The 21,558-nt window shown below is 42.3% G+C and overlaps 1 protein-coding gene across 1 annotated transcript; it reads left to right on the top strand.

Annotated features, from left to right (window-relative positions):
• Nucleotides 1-8,799: 8,799 nt before the first annotated feature.
• On the top strand, nucleotides 8,800-11,499 carry LOC149834078 (uncharacterized). Its single transcript, XM_090009951.1, has 2 exons — nucleotides 8,800-9,842; nucleotides 10,308-11,499. The coding sequence occupies exons 1-2, from the start codon at nucleotides 8,860-8,862 to the stop codon at nucleotides 11,068-11,070; spliced, it is 1,746 nt and encodes a 581-aa protein (XP_089866077.1). The 5' UTR covers nucleotides 8,800-8,859; the 3' UTR covers nucleotides 11,071-11,499.
• The last annotated feature ends 10,059 nt before the right edge of the window (nucleotides 11,500-21,558 follow it).

Genomic DNA, 21,558 nt, shown 5'->3' with positions numbered 1-21,558 from the left:
CGAGTTTTGATTAAGACCCATAATTTTTCAATGTAAAAATAATAAAAAAATATGGTTTTATTGGGTATGGTCCGGGTTTGGTTCATGTATTTCTTATCGGGTTCGGGTATGGGTTTTTTATAGTGGACCTGATTAGACTCGGGTCCAGACTCTCGATACCATACCCAAAAATCTGGTCCAAGTCTAGTTCCACCTAGGTCCAAACCAAACCCAACCCAACCCGTTGACACCCTAATTGGGATTGACACCATACTATTCTTGAAGACCTTTTTTGTTTTGGATCTTCTTGTAATTGGGTGAGTAATGTACCTCCTCACTTTTTTGTATTTGGATCCAAAGAATCCATGAAAGGTGTATGGGGTCACTTGGGGCTTAGTGAGGGGTGTTTTATTACTCTTTTTAGAATCATAGGGGTTTATAAATACCTCAATGTTAGGGTTATTTCATATGTTTAAGATCTTTCTTAATGAGGATCACTTCTCCTTAGCTCTCTCTGTTTGCAGAGTGTATTTGTTCTTGCCGTTTTTGACTTGAGATTGGTTTTTTAGAGGGCGTTTGCATGCTGAGGAAGAGGGCTTTGCGGCATCACTTTTGCGGAAAGGAAATCAGACCCGTCCCAATGGAAAACGTTTCCCCTGAAAGGAGGGATCCAACATTGATTTTGGTTTCCCTTAACCCGTGAAGAGGGAACCCGGCGTTTGTGTTGCCATTGAGGGCCCCACAGAAACACACCGACGAGCGTGCTTTTCTGGGAAAAGCCCCAGCTTTTTGCGGCACACAAACGGACCCTTAGGGTTCTTTGGCGAGATTTTCCTTGATTCTATCCATCTCTCCCAATTCCACCGTAGCATAATTTTCTTCTCTCCCATTTCACATCAATTCCGGATCTGGTGCAATCACATGGCACAAAATTTGTGCATTAAGCACCTGATTTTCTTCCCTTGGGCCCCACAACTGACAGGCCTGTCTCCAAGATGGAGGGTGATCAGGTGGTTGATGCACAAATATTTGTGCAATCATATTGCACCTGATCTTTTCACTCTTTTTACGCAGTGAGAATTCTTGAAACTACAAGAGGTTTGTCTCCTAGCTTTCGAATGAGATGCTCCTTTTTCAGAGAACTTTCATGTGGAAAGTTCATGAATGCTACATGTTATAGTCCAGTTTTTTTGGAGGTGTAAAAAACGTTATATTGAGTTTCTAGCATGTCAAATCTCTAGGTTCCGAGTAGTTTTCAGAGACAACAACAAGATTGGTCTGCCCAAAATCATGCCACTTTTAAATTAGACATCTCAAGGTTTATTCCAAATTAAACTTATAAAAAGATGCAGTTGTTTTGTTTGGTTACAATTGAAACTTATAGTCATAGTCCCAAATATCGTAGCACCATAATAATTTTATCATGATATTTTCAAAAGCCAATATTATATTGGAAAAGTGTAATATTTTCAAATCATCACTTATTTTGAAAATATCATGCTTTAGTGCAATATTAACCCTTAAAATCACTTTTTTTAGAGTTGAATCATATTTTATATACATATTTTAAGTGCTTATTGTGCACCAGTATGTCTGAAATTTTTCTTAAGAAAACTAGACTTTCCAAAGTATCACAAGATTTTTCCTTGCCAATATTTTTCTCAAGAACGAGATTTTGTGACTGTTTTTTGTCAATTTTCACGACAGAAAACAGGTTCTGTGCATTTTACTGATAAATCAAACTTCAAAATCTAAACTAGTTAGCAAAAATCTCTTTCATGGTAATATTTACCAAGTACCATACCTTTTATTTTAGATAAATACATTTTTTTTGGGGTTGTCTTTATTATAATACCCAGGTATAACTGCAACCTTCTAGCAAGCTATCACTTTCACTTTATGAAAATGGACCATGTAAATATTTGTTTCCTCAAGGTTACCCATAAAATAGTAGCTAATTGTTGTGACCAAATCAATTTGTTTTTTTTTAGATAGGCAAGGCAGACCCCACCCGTTATACAACCATACCATTGGGATTTGAACTTGCAAAGTCCTGACATAGGTGACGTGCACTCACTGCTTCTACCAGATAACCGGAGCCCTCATTGGTTTAGTAATATATGTGGAGCTGGTAAACCAACTAAACCACACATAACTCATCCCAGTCTAGGCTTGGTATAAAGAAGTTTGCATTCAGCTTGGTATGAGCTCATTATATTTGACTAGCTGAGCTTGAAAAATAAGGCTGCCTAGCTCATCTTAACTTAGCTTGAAAAATTACAAAGAATGATAATTTTGTTTTATCAAAAAAACGAAAGAAGAAAAAGAACTTGATATGATAAAACAGATTCTCAACCTGTAGATTCTAAACTTGATTCTTGTAACGTAAAACAAAAAGTTTGAATTTTTTAAGTTACCCCAAAATTTTTAAAATGAAAGATTAGCATATCATTAATACGGTGCTGAGTAGATGCCTGATGTGATACTCTTTGCATCAAACACAAGTGTAAGGGTATGGGACAAAAAAAAATGAAAACAAGGGAAGGAACAGTTGTCCCACTTTTGTGTCAAAAGATATTAGGTCCCCAAGCATATATAAAAACAAAGCCTTGTCAAACTATTTAGGCCTCCTTGATGCTTTTTCAAACATATCAACGGTTGGATATGGCTTGCTGGCTCAAATACAAAGTTAAAGGAAAACAACATGCATAGATCATAAAAGCTTTCTCTTAATTTTATGAAGAGTCAAGATAAGACTAGCTAGTGATGTGTGTGTGTGTGTGTGTGTGAGAGAGAGAGAGAGAGAGAGAGAGAGAGAGAGATGGGATTCTCCTTCTTTTGAGTACAGTTGTTTGGCATATAGCCAAAATATTGGTGATGTTAAGAATATATATATTTTTCATGATACCAACACATTATTTTCAATTTTTTTGACTTAATGCTAAGTGTAATTATCACAATATTTGTTTCGATATTATATGTGCTGTTACATATGCTTTACTGAGATTCACCTGGAAATTGGAAGTTTTAAATTTATCAAGAGATATTCCCTTGTAGAAAATCTCGATATAATACTTGTGACATTTGTTTGGTTGACAAGAAATAAGAACCAATACTTTGCATGATGATGCCAAACACCCATTTTCCTAAGAATTTTATGTGTAGATGCTAGTCTCCAACCTCTTCAATACAAGCATACATGGTAGGGGGGTCGGGTTTGTTTCAGACCCAGGTGGTACCAGACTTGGACGTGGTTTTCTAGTATGGTATCGAGTTCAGACCCAGGTCTAATCGTGTCCACTATAAAAAACCATACCTGAACCCCATAAGAACTACACGATTCAGACCCGGACCATACTCGGTAAAACCATATTTTTATCATTTTTGCATTGAAAATTTGTGGGTCTTAATTAGAACTCAGGTTGGGTCCGGGTATGGTATAAAATTTCACAAACTATACCCGGGTCCATGTATTAATCAGTCCTTGGGGTCTGGACCCAGGTTTTAATCGGGTCTTATTATTTATCAGTTATCACCATACCCGGGCCCTATAGGGTTTGGTTTGGTTCGGGTCCTGTTAAACCCCACCCATTGATACCCCAAGCACTGGTGGCCATAGGGTCGGGTGCCTGACAGACTTTCGAGTACCCAACTCGAATCAGGTTGGGATCTGGCTGAAATTTGCAGACCGGCTCGAATATTGTTGGGCTGGTTTCAGGCCGATTGGATAATCGGGCTCTAATCGGACCGGACCCTTGTGTAAAACACACAGGACCTGACAAGCCTGACCTGTTAAATGGGTCGGGTGCCTGTCAGACTTTCGAGTACCAAACTCGAATCGGATTGGGCTCGGGCTGAAATTTGCAGACCCGGCTCGAATAATGTTGGGCCAAGCCCAGGCTGATTGGATAATCGGGCTCTAATCGGACCAGACCCTTGTGTAAAACACATAGGACCCGACAAGCCTGACCCGTTAAATGGGTAGGGCCTAAAGGGCCGAACCCAAGCCCAAGTATGACCAAGTCAGGCCGGGCTTGGGCCAAGAAATGGGTTGGGCCTGTTGGTACCTAATCGGGCTGGCCAGATGGCCACCCCTACGTACACCTCAACCGACTCTATCTATGCATCTAGTACATATTGCAGAAGACATGGATGGAATCTAAAACACATACATTATATTTTTAAGGAGCCAACACAAGATTAACACTTCTTGTTCGTGCTTAGTTTGTTAATTTAAGTGAGTGGATCAGGAAAGCTCATTCTCAACTCTGGCGGTCTAATGAGATAGTTGGATGGTTAGGTTACGCTATCATAAACCAACGCCTCTCACGTTCAATCCCATTGGTTTATTCTTAAGCTTGCCTATATATATATATATATATATATAGAGAGAGAGAGAGAGAGAGAGAGAGAGAGAGAGAGAGCTTGAGTTTGTATAAAATGAATCTAATGGAGCTACAAGCAACTTGGTTCATTTCTTAGACTTATTAGATACATGCCAAAAATGATCCATAAGATATTTTTGTCTTTGAAAAGTAGTTATGCATAAATCAAAAGAGCATTTTTTTATCAGGTTAGTGTCACTAAATACTTATATAATAGGTTTCTTATGCAACAACACATGTAAGGGCAGGGTTAAGAATTTCTTCATTACCAAGCAACAACAACATAAGCACTAAACCAAAGCCAACTAGTCGAAAATTTTGAATCACATGTCACCAAATGACCAAATAAACAAAAAAAAAAATTGTTAAAGACCAAAATTGACAAAGATGCCTTAAGGGGTCACACTAACTAACGAGAAGGTTGTGTATGTTCGCCCCCGATGATTCACTGAATCCCACGTCTGTGTTCGGGGCTTTGAATGAGCACCACGTATACAAGCACATGGGGCTCGTATTCCCGTGTATGTTGACATAATTTTGCATCGGACTCTGGTGTTGTTGCAAAGACTTAAGTACCCTTTCTTGCTATTCTTCTCATAAAGTGATGGTTTGAGAAAATGACAAAAATGCCCTTCATTCAAAAAAGAAAAAACAAACAGTTCAAAAAAAGGACAAACATGTCCTCCATCCAGAAAGTCGAGGATGATGTTGACTCTTCAAAGTCTTCTTCTTTTTCTGTTCAAAAAAAGGACAAACATGTCTTCTTCTTTCTCCGTAAAACACTGTAAAACCCTCTCTCTCTCTAGAGAAGAAATCAAGGAAAACAAAGAGTTCTTCCTGGAGAAGGCCATGAACATCAACCCTCTCACTCTCTCTCCCTTCTCTCTCTACTTTTGTGCACATCCAACAGACGATCCTACATTGCTCCATCGTCATCTTCTTCTTCTTCCTTCTTCGTAAAACACTGTAAAACCCTCTCTTTCTCTAGAGAAGAAATCAAGGGAGGTAAATGGTTCCTCCTGGAGAAAGCCATGAACACCAACCCTCTCACTCTCTCTCCCTTCTCTCTTTACTTATGTGTCTGATTTAGAGTTTTTGCCCTTACAGGAGGGGGGTCCGGGGGCTCCCCCTCGTCCAACAATGATTTGTAGTATTATCGGGCTTTCCTACAGCAATTTGTAGTATTTTCGGGTCTCCAACGAAACGCTATAGGGATTTTCAGAAGACACTATAAATTGCTATAGCGATTTGCGGAAGACACTACAAATCGCAAATCGCTATAGCGATTTGTAGATTCTTTCGCAAATCGCTATAGCGATTTGTAGTGTTTTCGTGAATCGCTATAGCGATTTGTAGATTCTTTCGCAAATCGCTATAGCGATTTGTAGTGTTTCTGCAAATCGCTATAGCGATTTGTAATGTTATTCAGTAAGCAAATCGTTGTAAATCGCTACCCGAATTAGGACCAACTTGTCAGGGTCATATCTCCCTAACCAGAGGTCATGTTCCAAATCCGTAAAAAGTGGGGTCTTCGTTATTGAGTCTAGTTTATTTCTGTAAATTTTCAGCAAATTTTATTGTCATTTCATTCCCCATTTTAACTTCAACGATACATTACAACCACAATCATCAAAAGAAAGATTGCCCAAGCTAAGAGTCACCGTTCTCGCCCTCCTCCTCGACAGCAACCCAGTCGGTGCAGTCGCGCTGAGGATGGCCAGCAGAAGCTCCACCACGTCGTCTTCCTCTCCCTAGCGAGGAGGTCTCAGCGGAGCCGTCGTTCCGGTGATGGGTGTTCATCTCGTTCCGGTGACGGGTGTTCTACGAAATGTAAATCCCCCCTCCTGTAAGGGCAAAAGGCCATGAACACGCTGGGAGGAGCCCTCAGACCCCCCTTCTGTAAGGGTAAAAGCTCTGAATCAGACTCCATAACTCTTCAAGTTGAATGATGCTACCCACACTGGTGATGCTACCCACGCTGGGAGGAGCCCCAGCCCCCAGACCCTCTTCCTGTGCAGGTCAGTCGGTGCTTGATGGAGCAATGTATGATCTTCTAATGGATGTGCACAGAAGCAGAAATAGAAGGGAGAGAGAGAGAGTAAGAGGGTTGATGTTCATGGCCTCCTCCAGGGAGATTTCTTTCTCGGATAATCCTGCAGTGCAGAGACTGGGTCTTAAATAATCATCTTCGGGGCACTTAAGTCTTTACAACCACTCATTTTCAAGAACCGTCATTTTTTTTTGCACCAATGGAGGAGAGGGTACTTAAGTCTTTGCAATCGCATCAAACTCCAATGCTAATTAATGCTGACAAACATGGGGATACGAGACGCACATGCTTACATACATGGTGCTCTTTGGGACCCCCGATCATGAGATGTAGCTAACTGCCCTATTCGGGGGGGGGAACATATAACCTGCTTCGCTAACTAATAGACTTTTCCATTGTCTACCTTTCAACCAGTGAACATCTGACAGTAGGCTGGTTCATGAGCTGAATGAGATGAGCTTGAAGTGTTCAAGTTTGGCTCTTTCTTGTGAAGAGTTAAGCCGAGTTCCAACATATAATCAGTTCGTGCTGAGTTTGAGCCAATTTTTTTTATAAAAAAAAAATGCATTGTTTTAAGTTGAAAGAAATAAGATAAAAAAAAAATACGTAAATACATGTAAACTATATATAAATTGTATTTTTTAGTATCTAACAAGCTTATATGAGTCGCGCCGAGCCGAGTACTTACCGTTGGTAACGAGTTTGAATGAGCTCTTTATGAGCGGAGTTTGCTTCGTCATATTAAAGGGGTGTTTTAGTAATTTCGTATGCACTACGTTGCGTCCAACGAGGGCCCCCACCACCTTCCCCACTACCCGTAACCCGACTAGTACTAATAACTAAACCATACCAGCTTACGTATGAAATTACGTCACTATCCCTACCATTGTTGAGATTGACATTTTTGTCCTCCGTCACGCAGGGCGTTACCAAAAACATTGACCGTGGCAGCACGCAGAAGACCACGAGTTGGCAGTTTCTACCTTTACATCAAAGTACAAATAAACCCCTAAGGATTTCAGTCAAGGACATTCAAGGCCTCAAGAAACCAAAAAAAAAAAAATTGACCTTTTCAAGCATCAACCGTCCATCTCAATACCAACGGATGTAATTTTGTTGTAGTTTGACTAGGGTAAAGTATTTTGGCATCTTGTAAACTGGTAGAGGTCTGCTTAACTCCAGCCTGACGAAAAAAAAAAAACTACTAAGTATGAGATTAGTAGGTTCGACAAATTGTAGACCAAAGGTTGACCACCAAGCAGACGACTTAACCCACTTAAGCAATTCTGTCAGCAGTCAGGTGGTCGAATCCTTGTAGTGAGTGAAGACAGACCTGTCTCCACTTGACTTGATTCAAACTCGGCTTGGAAGTTGAAGGCCATGTGCTGGGTTTGTTAAAATTTTTATGAAAAAGTATACGTTATTATTATTTATTTATTTTTGTGATTTATAACTCAAAGAAACTACACTGGGCACGCTGGCTCAGCCTGCCACACCAACAGGCAACAGCCAGTGTAAAACCTCGAGGCTAGACCTCTGCCCCAAGTCTATGATGGACGTTGCCTATGAGAATTGAACCATGACAACCTGTGTAGCAGCCAAGAAATCACCCGTTACACCACACTCCCTTGAAAAGTGAATTTAACCAAACTGGGAGAACACACCAGGTATCGTGGTTTTGCAACAAAATCAAAACTAGGAGTAGGCTCTAGTGGGTAAGGAGGGTATGGGATTTTAGGCTAAATTTGCACTCTCATATTGTGGCGTAAAGGTGGTAAAAAAATTCTCAGCCGTGCGTCTCACGCCAATATCGAACCCAAACGTGATCTGAACTTCAACTTAGTGATATAGGTTCGATTAGCTGATCTGCTAGGCTTACAGGATTCCGAGTCCTATATAAAGTCGGACCCTTAGGGAGTGTTTGCATGTCGCGGAAGAGGGTGGCACCCTTTCCTTTCCGCGGAAACAGAATCGGGTCACCCCCGATGGAAACCCTTTCCACTGAAAGTGGGGGTTCTCGTAGATTTTGAACTTCTTTTCCGAGTGTCCAGTTTGTTCGGCCACGATGAGGCCCGCAAAAAACGCACACCAATCGATGCGTTTCCGCGGAAAAGCCTCAGTTTGCGTGACAGGCAAACGCCCCGTCAATAAAAACACGGTCAGGCCTTGGTTTGACGTGTGGCTCGGGTTGGACTCGTTGACAGCTAACAGACCCCCAAACACCCCAAATTTCCTAAACCCTATGTCCCCGCCCAAACTACAATAACTCATCATTGCCCAACTGGCAACCGCAAAGAAGGGGTACTTTAGTCAGTTAATTTATTAAAAAAAGAAGAAGCAAAAAATGAAAACAAAAAACCAGCTCCCAAGTCCTCCCTTCGTCCTCCTTCAGTCCCAGGATTTGCTACAAAGAGAGGAGCATCTCCACCACCACCACCACCACCAATGGCGAAGGCCGCCGCTCCGACGGAGCTCGACTCCGCCACATTCCTCCCCGCTGTGGCCGCGCCCGCCGCCGCCTATTCGGAGTCGCATGACTCCTCTCCCCAGTCGCGCGGCACGGACTCCGAGCCCTTCCGGTGGGACGATGCCCCTCCGGCGGCCACCGCCACCGTCCCCTCCACCAAGCTTCGGTTGATGTGCAGTTACGGAGGGCGCATCATCCCGCGCCCCCACGACAAGTCCCTCTGCTACCTCGGTGGCGAGACGCGCATCGTCGTCGTCGACCGCCACTCCTCCCTAGCCGACCTGACCGCCCGCCTATCCCGGCAGCTCCTCTCCGGCCGGCCCTTCTCCCTCAAGTACCAGCTCCCCAGCGAGGACCTCGACTCCCTCATCTCCGTTACCACCGACGACGATCTCGACAACATGATCGAGGAGTACGACCGCTCCGCCGCCTCTCCGAAGCCCTCCCGCCTCCGCCTCTTCGTCTTCCCCTCCAAGCCAGACACCGCCTCCAGCCTCGGTTCCCTCCTCGAGGACTCCAAGGCCGAGACCTGGTTCGTCGACGCCCTCAACGGTGCCGTTCCCGTCGGCCTCCCCCGCGGCTTCTCCGATACCACCGCCGCCTCCGTCAACCGCCTCCTCGGCCTAGACTCCGGCACCGCCGCCGATTGGGACCGCCACGACCCCACCACTTCGGAGGATGGTGGTTCGGCTGCCGCCGGTGCTGGTGGTGCAGGGAAGGGACTCAAGGCTGAGGTGCAGTCGGTGCCGGACTCGCCGATGATGGAGACCTCCTCGTCGTTTGGATCGACGTCGTCCGCTCCCTCGGTGTCGAACCTGCCGCCGGCTGGGATCAAGGCGGAGGATCCGGCCGGCGGCGTCGGTGTCATTGCGGGTCCTGGTGGGATCGACGAGCAGTTCGGGCTGATGAATATGGCGCCGGAGATCTCCAAGCGCCCACCGGAGCCTGAGGTTCCGGCCAGGTATTGTCGTCTTCCTGCGCTTATTCTCTCTCTTTCCATCATTCTTCTTCTTATTCGTTGACGATGAACTTTTAGGGTCAGGGTTTTGAAAGTGACGAATATGAGGGTTCTGCGTTTAGAAATGAGAAGTCCTGAATTTCTGTTCTTGTGGAAACGAAAATGTGAAAATATTGGAGATTAAGTTCATAAAGAGAAATCTGAATTCGTACGTTTAGGGCTTAAAAAATCTATAGCAAAAGAATCCGAATCCCTGTGTTTTCAAGAAAACTTCTAATCTGTAGAGCTATTTTTCCAAAAATAAAAAGAAGAATTTCAATTCTTCGCATTTTGGGGAAAAACCTGAATTTGTAGGGTTTGGAATCCCAGAATGTACTATTTGTTTTAGTGTTACTATGATCTTTGTAAGCGTTTGGAGCACAAAAATTGATGGTTTAGTGCGTTCTGGTGGTGCTTTTTCTTTTTCAGGGATAATCCTCCTCCTCAACCTGCCCAGGCTCCACCTAAACCTGTCTACTATCAGGATCCTGTCAGAGTTTCAGCGGTGCCCGTTGCCGATCCCAAGCTGGAGCCCTCTGATCAGAATTACAGGGTCCAGTTGCCGTATCCTGCAGACCCTAGCTTCCTTGTTCCGCAGGCGCTGCCCCCAGAGTATCACTATCTCCACCACCAGGCTGCGGCGATCCCGCCACCACCCATGCCTTCTTTCTACCAGGTCCATCATCAGCAGCAGCAACCTCAGCAGCAGCAGGTTGATCAGCCGTTCCCCATGTATTTCCTGCACCCCCAGGCCTCCACCATGGCTACACTGAGGCAGAACCAGGCGTACAATTTGGCGGCATATCAATCCACCATGGCGGATCCTTCAAGCAAGCCGGTTGCAGCTCCTGTTCCACCACCAGCAAAAGACCCATCGCCCATCCTTTCATATGCTGCACCACCATCCTCCTCCCGCCCTGCTCCGCGACAGGAATTGACAAGCAATATATACAGAACAGCTGCTAGCGCAGCGGCCGTGCCACTGACTTCTACACCACTGATGCATGCTCCTGATCAGCAGCAGTACGCCGGGTACCGTCATCCCCTGCACCCAACTACTCATTTGGGTTATGATTATGGTGATGCCTTTCCACAGCAAATATTCTACAGTCAGACGATACCGGTAAGTACTGCTGCTGCAGGGGAGGCATCGTCACAGCTCTCCCCAGATACAAAGCAAGCTAGATCATAGTGGCTATAGTGAGTTGTTATCAGTCGTTGTTTCCATACAATGCTACTTCGGCGGCGGTGATGACTTCTGTTCATATACATAGCAGTTGCGATTTTGGTTTAAATTCGTTGCTGTCAGCCTATAAACTCTTCAGTGTCATAATATGTGTATTGTTCTGCTCTCTCTATTCTTCCGTCGAATTTCCGAGTTCGTAGTTCGTTTGATTTAAACGATTGGTTGATGTCTGTCATAGGTGTAATAAGGTACTGAGTCCCCCTCTGTCTGTCACTGTCCCTCTGTATCTGTATCTGTATCTGTATCTTCCTGTTCCTCTCTCTTTCTCTCTGCTCCTCTCATGTGATGAGTTCAATCTATTACTATTTGGTCTTCTGTGAGACGTTGTGGTGTGTTATGTGATTAATAAAAATTAAATATACGAGTCATTGTCAATGTGCCTTTGTCTCAATCTTACATGGGGTGGGTCTCATCCCCTTGCTACTGTTATTTGAATTGTTGGTTAGTGTGCGTCTGTGGTTAATGAAAGAACGCATGCAGGACCGACTTTCTTTCCAGTGTGGACTCCGTGTGAGAGTTGATTGTATGAGACGGGGAACAACGGCTACATTCTTTGGAAAATCTTGGAGGCAGAGGTTTTGTCATCTGATTTGGTTGGTCGGTCATTCATGGTAATGTAAAAATGTGCCAGATAGGAAGGGTGGTGAGGGCTAAAAAGTGGGTTTCTTGCCTAGTTGCTTCTTGCTTTACAGGAAGGATAGGGAGATAAGAGGTTCTGATTCTTTTCATACTTGTCAGCCATAAAGTCAAACAAATACAGACTTCTCCATTTTGTAATGGGTCGAGTGTGAAGACATGGTTGGTTCATCAAAATCGGTTATACTATTAATTGCCTTAATAATAATTCAGGACTGGTTTATTTAATGTTTACCTTGAACTAATCATAATGAGTTTGCCATCTGGTATTTCAAGTTGAAAAATCACCTTATCATGAGTGCACGCTTGCTTAATTCCTTCGTTGCCTTTATTCATTGTGCTTTTTCAGAGGGGTTCTGCCTAACCCCAGCTTGCCTGTCAGAGGCAAAAAATAGAAACCATTCCCCTTCTGGCTTCTGGATATGAAGCAGTAGGTTGGTTATCACTTGTAGCACTGTGGAAGGCTGGTTTATGTTGCAGAGTGGCTTCCAATAAAAGGCTACGTGCTTTCTGTAATGGGGGGTGGTCTCTGTGTAAGACTGCTTTTACTGTCTTAAGTTTTTTATGTTTTTTCCTTGGTATTTGGGGGACCAAGTTGGGACATAACAATCCTAATCCAGCCCTTGTATGAACACTACTTTGCGAGTTTCTGAACTTGGAAGCAAATTTTTATTGCTACTTCTAAGTAAAGGTGGAACATTGAGCAATTTGGTCATGCAAAGAATTAGTAAAGACAGAAATTAGGCTGTTGGAACATTGAGCAATTGGCCTGAGAAGTTCATATATTGTGGGAATTAAATGCTGGCATCTAGTTTGTAGCTGTGGTGCGTCTGGTTGGAGGCCTTTATATTTTTTACCTTGGCTGGTTAGCATTGAATGAGATTATGGGTTTTTTCATTGTTTTGTCGCTACTTGCTGCATCATTTTGGTTTTTTTCACTGTAACAATGGTGATCGTTTTTTTTAGAGGAAGAAAAAAAAAGGTCAAGATGAAACAAGAATATGATAAGCGTTCAAACGTTAAACCTCATGTTCACTACAAAATTCAGCTGTGAAAATCGCCCAAATTTGGTGGGAAAACCAAGACCTTAGTTTGTACTATGGCATATCTAACACGAGATAAAGAAAAGCCCCCACCCCCTCTTGTTGGAATCTAGTCTGTTAGGGCATGTTTGATACACCGTTCCCAGCAGGATTCGGACGAAAATTCTGCTGGGACAGCAAAATCCGACAAACCTTGGATGCGGCGGACGGTGTTCCGCGCATCCGCCATGTCCATAAATGTCTGTAATTTTTTATCCACCTCCCTCTTGTTACAAAAAGAACAGGAACGGAGGGGACGGAAAAAAAATGCATCGACGGGCGCCCGTCGATGTGTGTCTCTCGACGAGCATGTCTCAACCCCTCCTCTTTCATCGCCTACGAGCTCTTCATTCCTATCGAATCTCGAGTTCTCCTTTGCCATCGACCCCTCCTCTTCCATCGCCTCACCACCATGATAGCTAGAGTGAGACAGAAGAGCTCCAATGGCCAAGCAGGAGGAGGAGAGCCTGTCGCCGTCACCGCTTCTTCCTCGTCCCCGATGACGATGCTTCGTCGGAGGAGCCCGCGAGCTCCATCTCCGAAACCACGCAGAAGGAGAACGTCTCCATCTCCCTCATGCTCTTCTCCCGCGATGTCTGCCCCTAGTCGGATTCCTCCATCGTCGCCTCCTCCTCCGTGGTGCCCAGTCGTCGTCGAAAGTTTCAGTGTGACACCTGTCGGAAGATCTTCTCCTCCTACCAGGCCCTCGGCGGCCACCGCGCTGGCCATAAGAAGTCCAAGGGGAGTTGAGCTTCGGCCGGACTCGACAGCCTCCCTGACCTCTCCGGCAAAGGGAAAATCCATGAGTGCCCTGTTTGTTTCAAGATCTTTGGGTCCGGGCAGGCGCTCGGTGGCCACAAGAGGGAAGACACCATACTCGATCTGAACCTTTCGACTGGAGTTGACGATTCGACCTCGGCCGTCTTCGATGGGGAGTTCATCGATCCGGAGAACCCAAATTAAGCTTCTGAAGTGGGATTTTCCGATCATTTCTTGGTTGCCCATAAGGAATTTGCGTCGAAAAATTGGATTTTTTTGCTAGCTCTGTATCACCAGTCATCCCGATCAATCCGTTCGGTTGATCAATGAGGGATCGATCATGATGGTTGACCAATGGGGTTCGAATTCATTTTCCTGAAAAATTCGACAGGAAACTTGCCTACGGATCGTGTTTCGGGCAAGCTCATCAAGATTCCTGCATTACCCACAAGAGTCCCGGTGGACATTCTGTGTGATTTGAGGCAAACAAATAAATTGGAGTAATTCAACCCATTATCCATGACTGTCCAAGTTGTTCGCACATCGTAGTCAAACAACAGACATTTGAAACATAGCATTTGAGTACGGTCCAGAACGTTGGACTTGGAACAGAATGAACAGAACCAATGTTTTGTTCAGTTCTTTTTGTTCATTTGGTCTAACTCTGGACAAGCCATCAAACATACCCTCAAGGAAGAATATGTCCCAGCTCAATATTACTATTAAAAAGCAAAACTTGCGTACTATAAATCTTGGATAAAGAGACGGCATGTTACTCAGGTCAAAGGAAATGTCTTGTTATTGGAGATTACTGTGGGTTCCCGACTCTAGAAATTACTTGGGACTTTTTGGTTACAAGGAGTTCTGATGGAATTCTCTGCCAAAATCTTTTACTGCTGATGATGTAATTTTTTGCTGAATCTTTGTGGGATCTACAGACTGCCTACACATATTGGTGTTACTTGGAGTTCCTAGTTTCCTATTCTTGGTCTTTGTCCAATTTTAAAGGGTTTCCTGCTGCTTATGATGAACAGGATTCCCTTTAAACTGATAAGGTTCAAAATGGCAGCCAAATTCTCATGATAAATTGATTTTTTTTCATTTTTCTTGCATTTTTACCAGCAAAATATTTGGAGAAATAAATAAATTAAAAAGTAGATCCTTATTCAAACCGAGCACACCCCCTTCAGTCCACTAGTTAAAAAAAATGAAAAATAGGCTCTGTCATTTCCCTATCAAATTTAACAGTACATATCATGATTTTTGGTGGAGATGATAATATCATGATATTTTGGTCGTTTTCGTGAATATATTTACGATATTTGTCACTAGGAATTAAATAAGCATGGCTAGACTGTCATCTCGTTATGTTTAGACATTTTGTGCATAAATTCCTAATATGGGGCATAAATGTTCTAGAGCTCATAGCTTGCATAAAATTTTACGTGTAGATTGTGTTTCCAATAAAAAACAAAAAAACATATCTTCATGTTAAGCATTAACGAAATTGTTTTTTTCTATTGTGTAGTGGGATTCTAGGTTGTATGTCAAGAGCCATTTTATAGGCCTTGCTGTTTCCTGGTCGTTGGTCGCAGGGGCGTAGCTAGGATTCATGTGAGGGGGGGGGGGGGGGGGGGGGGCAAACAGGGGTGTAGCAAAAAAAAAAATATTTGTGTGATAGTCGGGGGTTCGGGGGGCAGCGCCCCCGAAATTTTTTTTTTTTGAGATAAAATAAAAATGGCTACAATTATTAATAAAAATCTATTTCATATGGACAAATCAAACTATTTGCTGCAGTCAGGGCTGGGCTAAAAAATGGATAAAAATCTATTTCATATGGAATCAGGGCAGGGCTAGGACTGGGCTTTTAAAAAAAAAAAAAAATTAACTGTTTGGGGGAGGCAGGACTGGGCTACAGCCCAGTCCTGCCCCCCCTAGCTACGCCCCTGGTTGGTCGTCCTAAAGTCCATTATGGTATGAATGAAGTTTTGGGGCAGCCTTGCTGGCTGAACCCATTGAAAGCTACCTTGAGAGAGAGAGAGAGCTCACTATAAAAAAAAAAACACTAATGAAATCTCATGTACAAAGCACTTGTCTGCAATTTTCTTTTGTTGGTTAGTCTTCAATCATGCTTTAGAAGAGGTGGGGGTCTATTTACGGTCAGGATTTTGCAGGATAAGGCCATTCCTGCATCATTTCTTCACTAAAACCGGTACAACCCGGTTTAATTAGTTCAATAAACTTTTAGTTAGTACAAATATAAGAAAGAACAAGAGGAATCATATGCTGCTAAATTTAGGAGAACCATTATAGTCAGAGAAACCAGTCCTGGAAGTCCTGATTCTCATGAGAAAAAAACAAGGGTATTATATTCCAAAGTTCTGCATCCCACATTACACTTCTGCAATTGCAAGTGGTATGAGCTGTAACTCTAGTTTCATAGCAGAAATTCGAAAAAGCAATGAAACAGTGGGTCAGCCATGAACTGGCACTGCCAGTTGACTATTTTGTTGCCTTAAGTTAGACATATGTCTGTAAGTGGGTCAACTTGGTCTGGTCTTGGTCGTGATCTTTAGAAACCCCTACCTGGATCTGAAACCAGATCGAACTGTATATCCAATGTATACATCATGTCCTTGTCCTGGTTGAGCCCATGAACCGAACAAAATAGAAAACAAAACTAAAATATAGAAAAAACAAAGCTAAAGAAAAAGAAACTACAGACAGCTAGCAACAAACAACAAAGCCAGCTCAACCAGGATCCGCTGGATTAGAAGAAACCACCGTTGAGTGAACGTTGTTCAGATGAAAGGAGAGGTCTCTAAGATGCATACGTAAAATCGCATATACGTCAACCAGGATTTTATGGACAAGATGATTAAGGATGACCGGAATTTGATGGAAAGTAGCATCATTGCGTGCCATCCAAACAAACCACCAAGTAGGATCCCACAAAATGTCCTGGTTATAAATATGCCCAAATTGGGGCCGCATCCAGAATCACTTAGGATCCCACAAAATCCAAGTTGAGAGGCTCACTAGATCCCATGTCTCTTCCCTAATCAGCCTCATCAAAATGAGATCCTATCAATAAAGAGGTCTTCCCAAATTCAACACACTGAACTCGGATATGAATGGCAGTTGAAGTTGATAATCCTAAATGGGATTAGAAGTGTATTATCGCTAATTAATTGCCATTATATGGTTCTCCATCGGAAACCATTTTGGACAGGTGGGTGGATTGGATTGATCAAGGAGAGCAATGGCTGAACAGTGTTGTGGACCTCAATGAGCCATTTGAATCCCTTGGATCTTAGATCCGAGGATCTGAGGTAGCATGGGGCTTGCTGATGTGGTGGCGGTCCACATGCCAAGATCCAAGGAACTTAAATGTTCACATATAAAGGGAGATGGTTTTGTGGTTGGATCAGGGATACTTGGATCTCTAATATGAGCTCACGTCTCATATCCGAGGGATTCAAATGCATGCGTCCTATGGCATCGGAGCTTGGAAGGAAAAAAAAAAGAAATATAAAAAAGCAGCATGTGAACTTACAAGTTACTCAAGATGTCATGATTATCAACGCAAATTGCATGAATAATATTGATTCATGCTTAAGAAATGTTGGGCATGCATTGCATGTAGGCTCCTACTATTATTATGACATTGTTTTCCTTCTTTTCTGTCCTTTGTCAACTATATTAATGACTTTCCCACATAATAAAGCCATTGGAAAGGATGTGAAAGTTGCAAACAGCTTGGAGCAAGAATATGTGAAGATAGACACCCACATGGACAGAGGTGATGATCGTGAGTTCAACCGCATTATTATCATTGTAATTTTGCATCCTTTACTAGTAAGAAAGAAAATGAATGAGCAAGATGGTTTTTCCATTTATTACTTGAAAAAGCTGCATCTGGGATCAAAGATCTGGTCGTGCTGGCTCAGTCTACCATGCCTATGGTCATTGTCGCGGAGGCGTAAAACTCCGAGGCCATGCATTACTTACTGTTCTTGAGACATTGCGCTATGATATCCTTCTAATGGTTTGCAGGATGGGCTCACACAAACATGAATTTAATTCAAGATTTTAGGTGAAATCACCCAAGGGTGAGATTGAATGGGATAAAAAGGATAATTATGAATGCAAAATCCCTAGGATTTGAGATAAACCTACCGTTTCTTAATTCTCCCTTTCAATTGAAGGACACTGTCGTCCTATGAAGTCAGAATTTTCATACTTAAAATATTACTACGAAGCTAAAAATTGTAAAAGTGAAAATTCAGAAAGTGCACAGTTATAGCAATTTTTTGGTTAGACAGCTAGCTAAGCTAGCTTGATCTGACATGAGTAAGTTTTGGAAAGGCCACACCCCAGACTTTCGTCCTCATGAAGATGTATTTGGTTTCTGGTAAGCTTGTATGTTCAATTCATGCAATAAACTGGTATGGTTCATCAAACCTCAGCTTGCCTCTCTCTCTCTCTCTCTCTCTGAGAGAGAGAGAGAGAGAGAGAGAGAGAGAGAGAGAGAGAGTATATATATATATATATATATAAAAGATTGAGAGAGAGAGAATATATATATATATATAAAAGATTGAGAGAGAGAGAAAGGAATGCATTCATTTGGTTCATATAAAAAAGTGTTTTTTTGGCTTAATCTAAACCGATGTGTTTATTATAATTTACTTGGTAGAAAACATGTATTAAATTAAATACTTTTCATGTTCATATGTACATACAAAAATCAATTGCTTGTATTATGTTAAAATTTGATAAAAGAATATTCAAGTTTTCTTGCTAAGTAAGTTGGATCCACATGTTCTTTAGTAAATAAGAAATGATAACGCCTGTCTATTTAGATCAAGCAGAAAACACCAGCATCTATGTTATTTTTAAACGGATGGTCTACCTATGTATCCCTGTATGCACGCTCAAAGTCTATCTTTCCCCCATTAGAGCCCGATTGGAAAAAGGTTTTGGTGGACTAACCTCGGTGGACACTTGATTATCTGTAGATACATGATTGACTCTTGAAGATAGAAAGCACACCCACCGAGGAAGATAGGGCTTTTAGATTTTGGTTGGTAAATGTGCCTTGTGTGGCCCAAGGTTGACAAAATGCTTTTAAACTCTAATACATAGAAGATGCTTCACATTATCATGTGCAAACCAGCCAACTTTTGACTCTTTTGGATCAAGCATGTCCAGTAACAAGAATTTTGACATGACCCACGCAAGATAACTCATTGCATCTTTTCTCTACAAAACATGGAAAACTACATGTTCCCAATGCACTGTGATTTTGGGATTTTCTCAAAATCTTATGAATGTAAATCACAATCAAAGTAAAACATGAGAAAAGTACAAGTTGCGACTTTGATTGCCATGTTTTTGTCTTGAATCTGATAAAAAAAATTGATCATAAGATTGACCTTGTGACCAACAATTAATGCAATGTGAAAATGGCGTCAAGACACCAAACTAATGCTTTTATGTCTGACGTTACATCATACTTCAATTTGGAATTTTGGATAGTATTTCTTGAATAGGCAGTGAAGTGGGATAACGCATTTTGTTCCTTTTTTTTTTCCTTTCTTTCTTCAATGCTCATATTACCTTTCTGTCTCCAGGGGTATGGTTCAGACATCCCAGGTATAGGTTGAAAGAGGCTATGTGATCCTATTTATGTATCTGCAATGTAGAACTGGTTAATGTACTTCGTCTCCATCACTTCAGCCTTGGGACAAGGAATACACACCCTGAGTATTGAGATAGTTTAGATTGAATGAGGGTTGGCCATGGAGCCGGGTACCTGACGGATGTTGGGTATCCGACCTGATTAAGAAATCAGGGCCAAAATGGGCTGAGCCCATGTGTAAAATACACAGGACCCAACAGGTCCAGTTAATTGGGTCGGCCTAAAAGACCCAGCTCGAAACGAGCTCAATTATAACTGGGCCAATGCTTTTATCACATGTTTGACAGCTTATACAAATGTATGGACCAACCATTCTAGCCATGTGTTTAAAGACTTCGATTGCTTGGTGATTTTCCTGTGGGGGCCAAATTAATTGATTGATTGAGATGTTTTTCTTTAGGGGCCAAGTAATTGATTGATTGACGTTTTTTGTCTAGGGGTCAGTTAATCGACTGACTGACCTAAAAGAGTGCATGGAACTGCAAAAGCTCTCCTCTAGAAATCGGATTCAATCCCTATGACATGATAAATTTTATCATGTTCATCCCATCCACACTCGTGTCTACTGTGGAACCACTTTGATAGAGGGTAATCTCTTTGCAAATAATCTGGCTTCATATTTGTCAATGGAACCATTAACTCTTTTTTTGAAAGGCAAGCTGGGGTTAGGCAGAACCCTACCAGATATCTCTTAAGCCCCCATGTGGCAGAGGGATTCGAACCTGGGCCTTCAGCTTGACACAGGACCCCACTTACCACATGGGATACCACCTCGGTGGCGATGTAACCATTAACTCTACTCAAATATCCTGCTGAAGGCCCTGATAGAATCCCGTTGGTGCATGGGGGCTGCTGTTATTGAATCACTGTTGGGGCACCTAAGGCTGGTTGGTCTTATCCTCAAATGGGAGTCTTACCTTGTAGGGAGGTCTTATCCTCAAATAGGCCCATAAAGTGACCCGGTTCCTGGTGGGGGGGTTTCTTGGTCATTAAAAAAAAAAAAACTCTTCTCAAATATCCATGTCTATTTAAGATATGAAAATTTAACATGCAAACTCTATCAAAATTTTACATCATTTTTGTAGGATTGGCCGTGTTTTATCATTATACCATTGCTTGCGTGAATGTTTGAAGGGGTCACTTTCTTTTAGGAGAGAACATATTATAGATCAGTGGCATCATCCATTAAGGAATTATTTTTTTTCTAACAGGCAAGCTGGGATTAGGCAGACCCCTACCAGTTATACAATGATACCATTGGGATTCAAACTTGCAACGTCCCAACACAAGGTGACCTGCACTAGCTGCTCTTACCAGACAAGCAGAGCCCCCGTTGGTCCATTATAGCATTATTACCTTTTTATATTGGTCCTCTATTGTGAGACAGTTTAGGTTTTTTTCACAAATGACATTGTATTGATTCAATGACACTGATTTTCTATATCTAGAAGCCGATACTTTTAAATACCTGGCATGCATGCACTTAACTGCAATTAAATCGAACTTTTTTTTCCTTCAGCCTCGGATCTTTAAGTAAGATATATTTGTTATCCTTTTGTTTGCATAACTCATAGGAAGTGATCTTTGTTTTAGTATGAAGAACTCAATTTTCTGATATAGAAAGTGTAAGAATAGCTTCTCTCCAAGCATAAAATGGCCAACTACAGTCCAAAAACAAAGCATTTATAGTTTCAACTAAAGCCCTGTTCCTGCATTTCGTAACTTTATTTTTTTCTGGTGTGAATGGGGGTGTAAATTGATGATCAATTCCATGTCCTTCGTAAAATCCATCAAACTCATTTGGGTCATGGTCAACCTCCAGATCCCCAGCTTTGAAGGAGTTGAATCTTTCAATCATGTTGGTTTTCAACTTTTACCTTATAAACCATGAATTGATTTAAAGCTTCATCGGGGCTTAGGATATATACCTGGCAGTATCTTGTGTCAGCATTTATAAATGAAGTACTATATTCCACTGGCTCTACTTTGTATGGCAAATGTCATTGTGGGTCAATCCAAGCAACCAAGAGCTTTTATCCATATCATAACAGTAGGGTTAAAAACTCCACATGGAAACTTTATGTTGCAAATCTGATCCAGTAGTGCCTCCTGGGACCAGTCTCTAAATGATCAGAGTAAAGAAACAGTGTAAGTTAAGGAATCCCACACTAGTCCACACACACACACACACACAATGCTGTTCTATAAGGTAACAATGGCTTTAAGAAATTTCTGATGTCAGACATCTAAAAA

The sequence above is a fragment of the Nuphar pumila genome, chromosome 6 (genome assembly GCF_984573655.1).
Source record: "Nuphar pumila chromosome 6, dmNupPumi1.hap1.1, whole genome shotgun sequence".
Lineage (NCBI taxonomy): Eukaryota > Viridiplantae > Streptophyta > Magnoliopsida > Nymphaeales > Nymphaeaceae > Nuphar > Nuphar pumila.
Note: the sequence above shows the minus strand (reverse complement) of the source record. Positions and strands in the feature narration are given on the sequence as shown.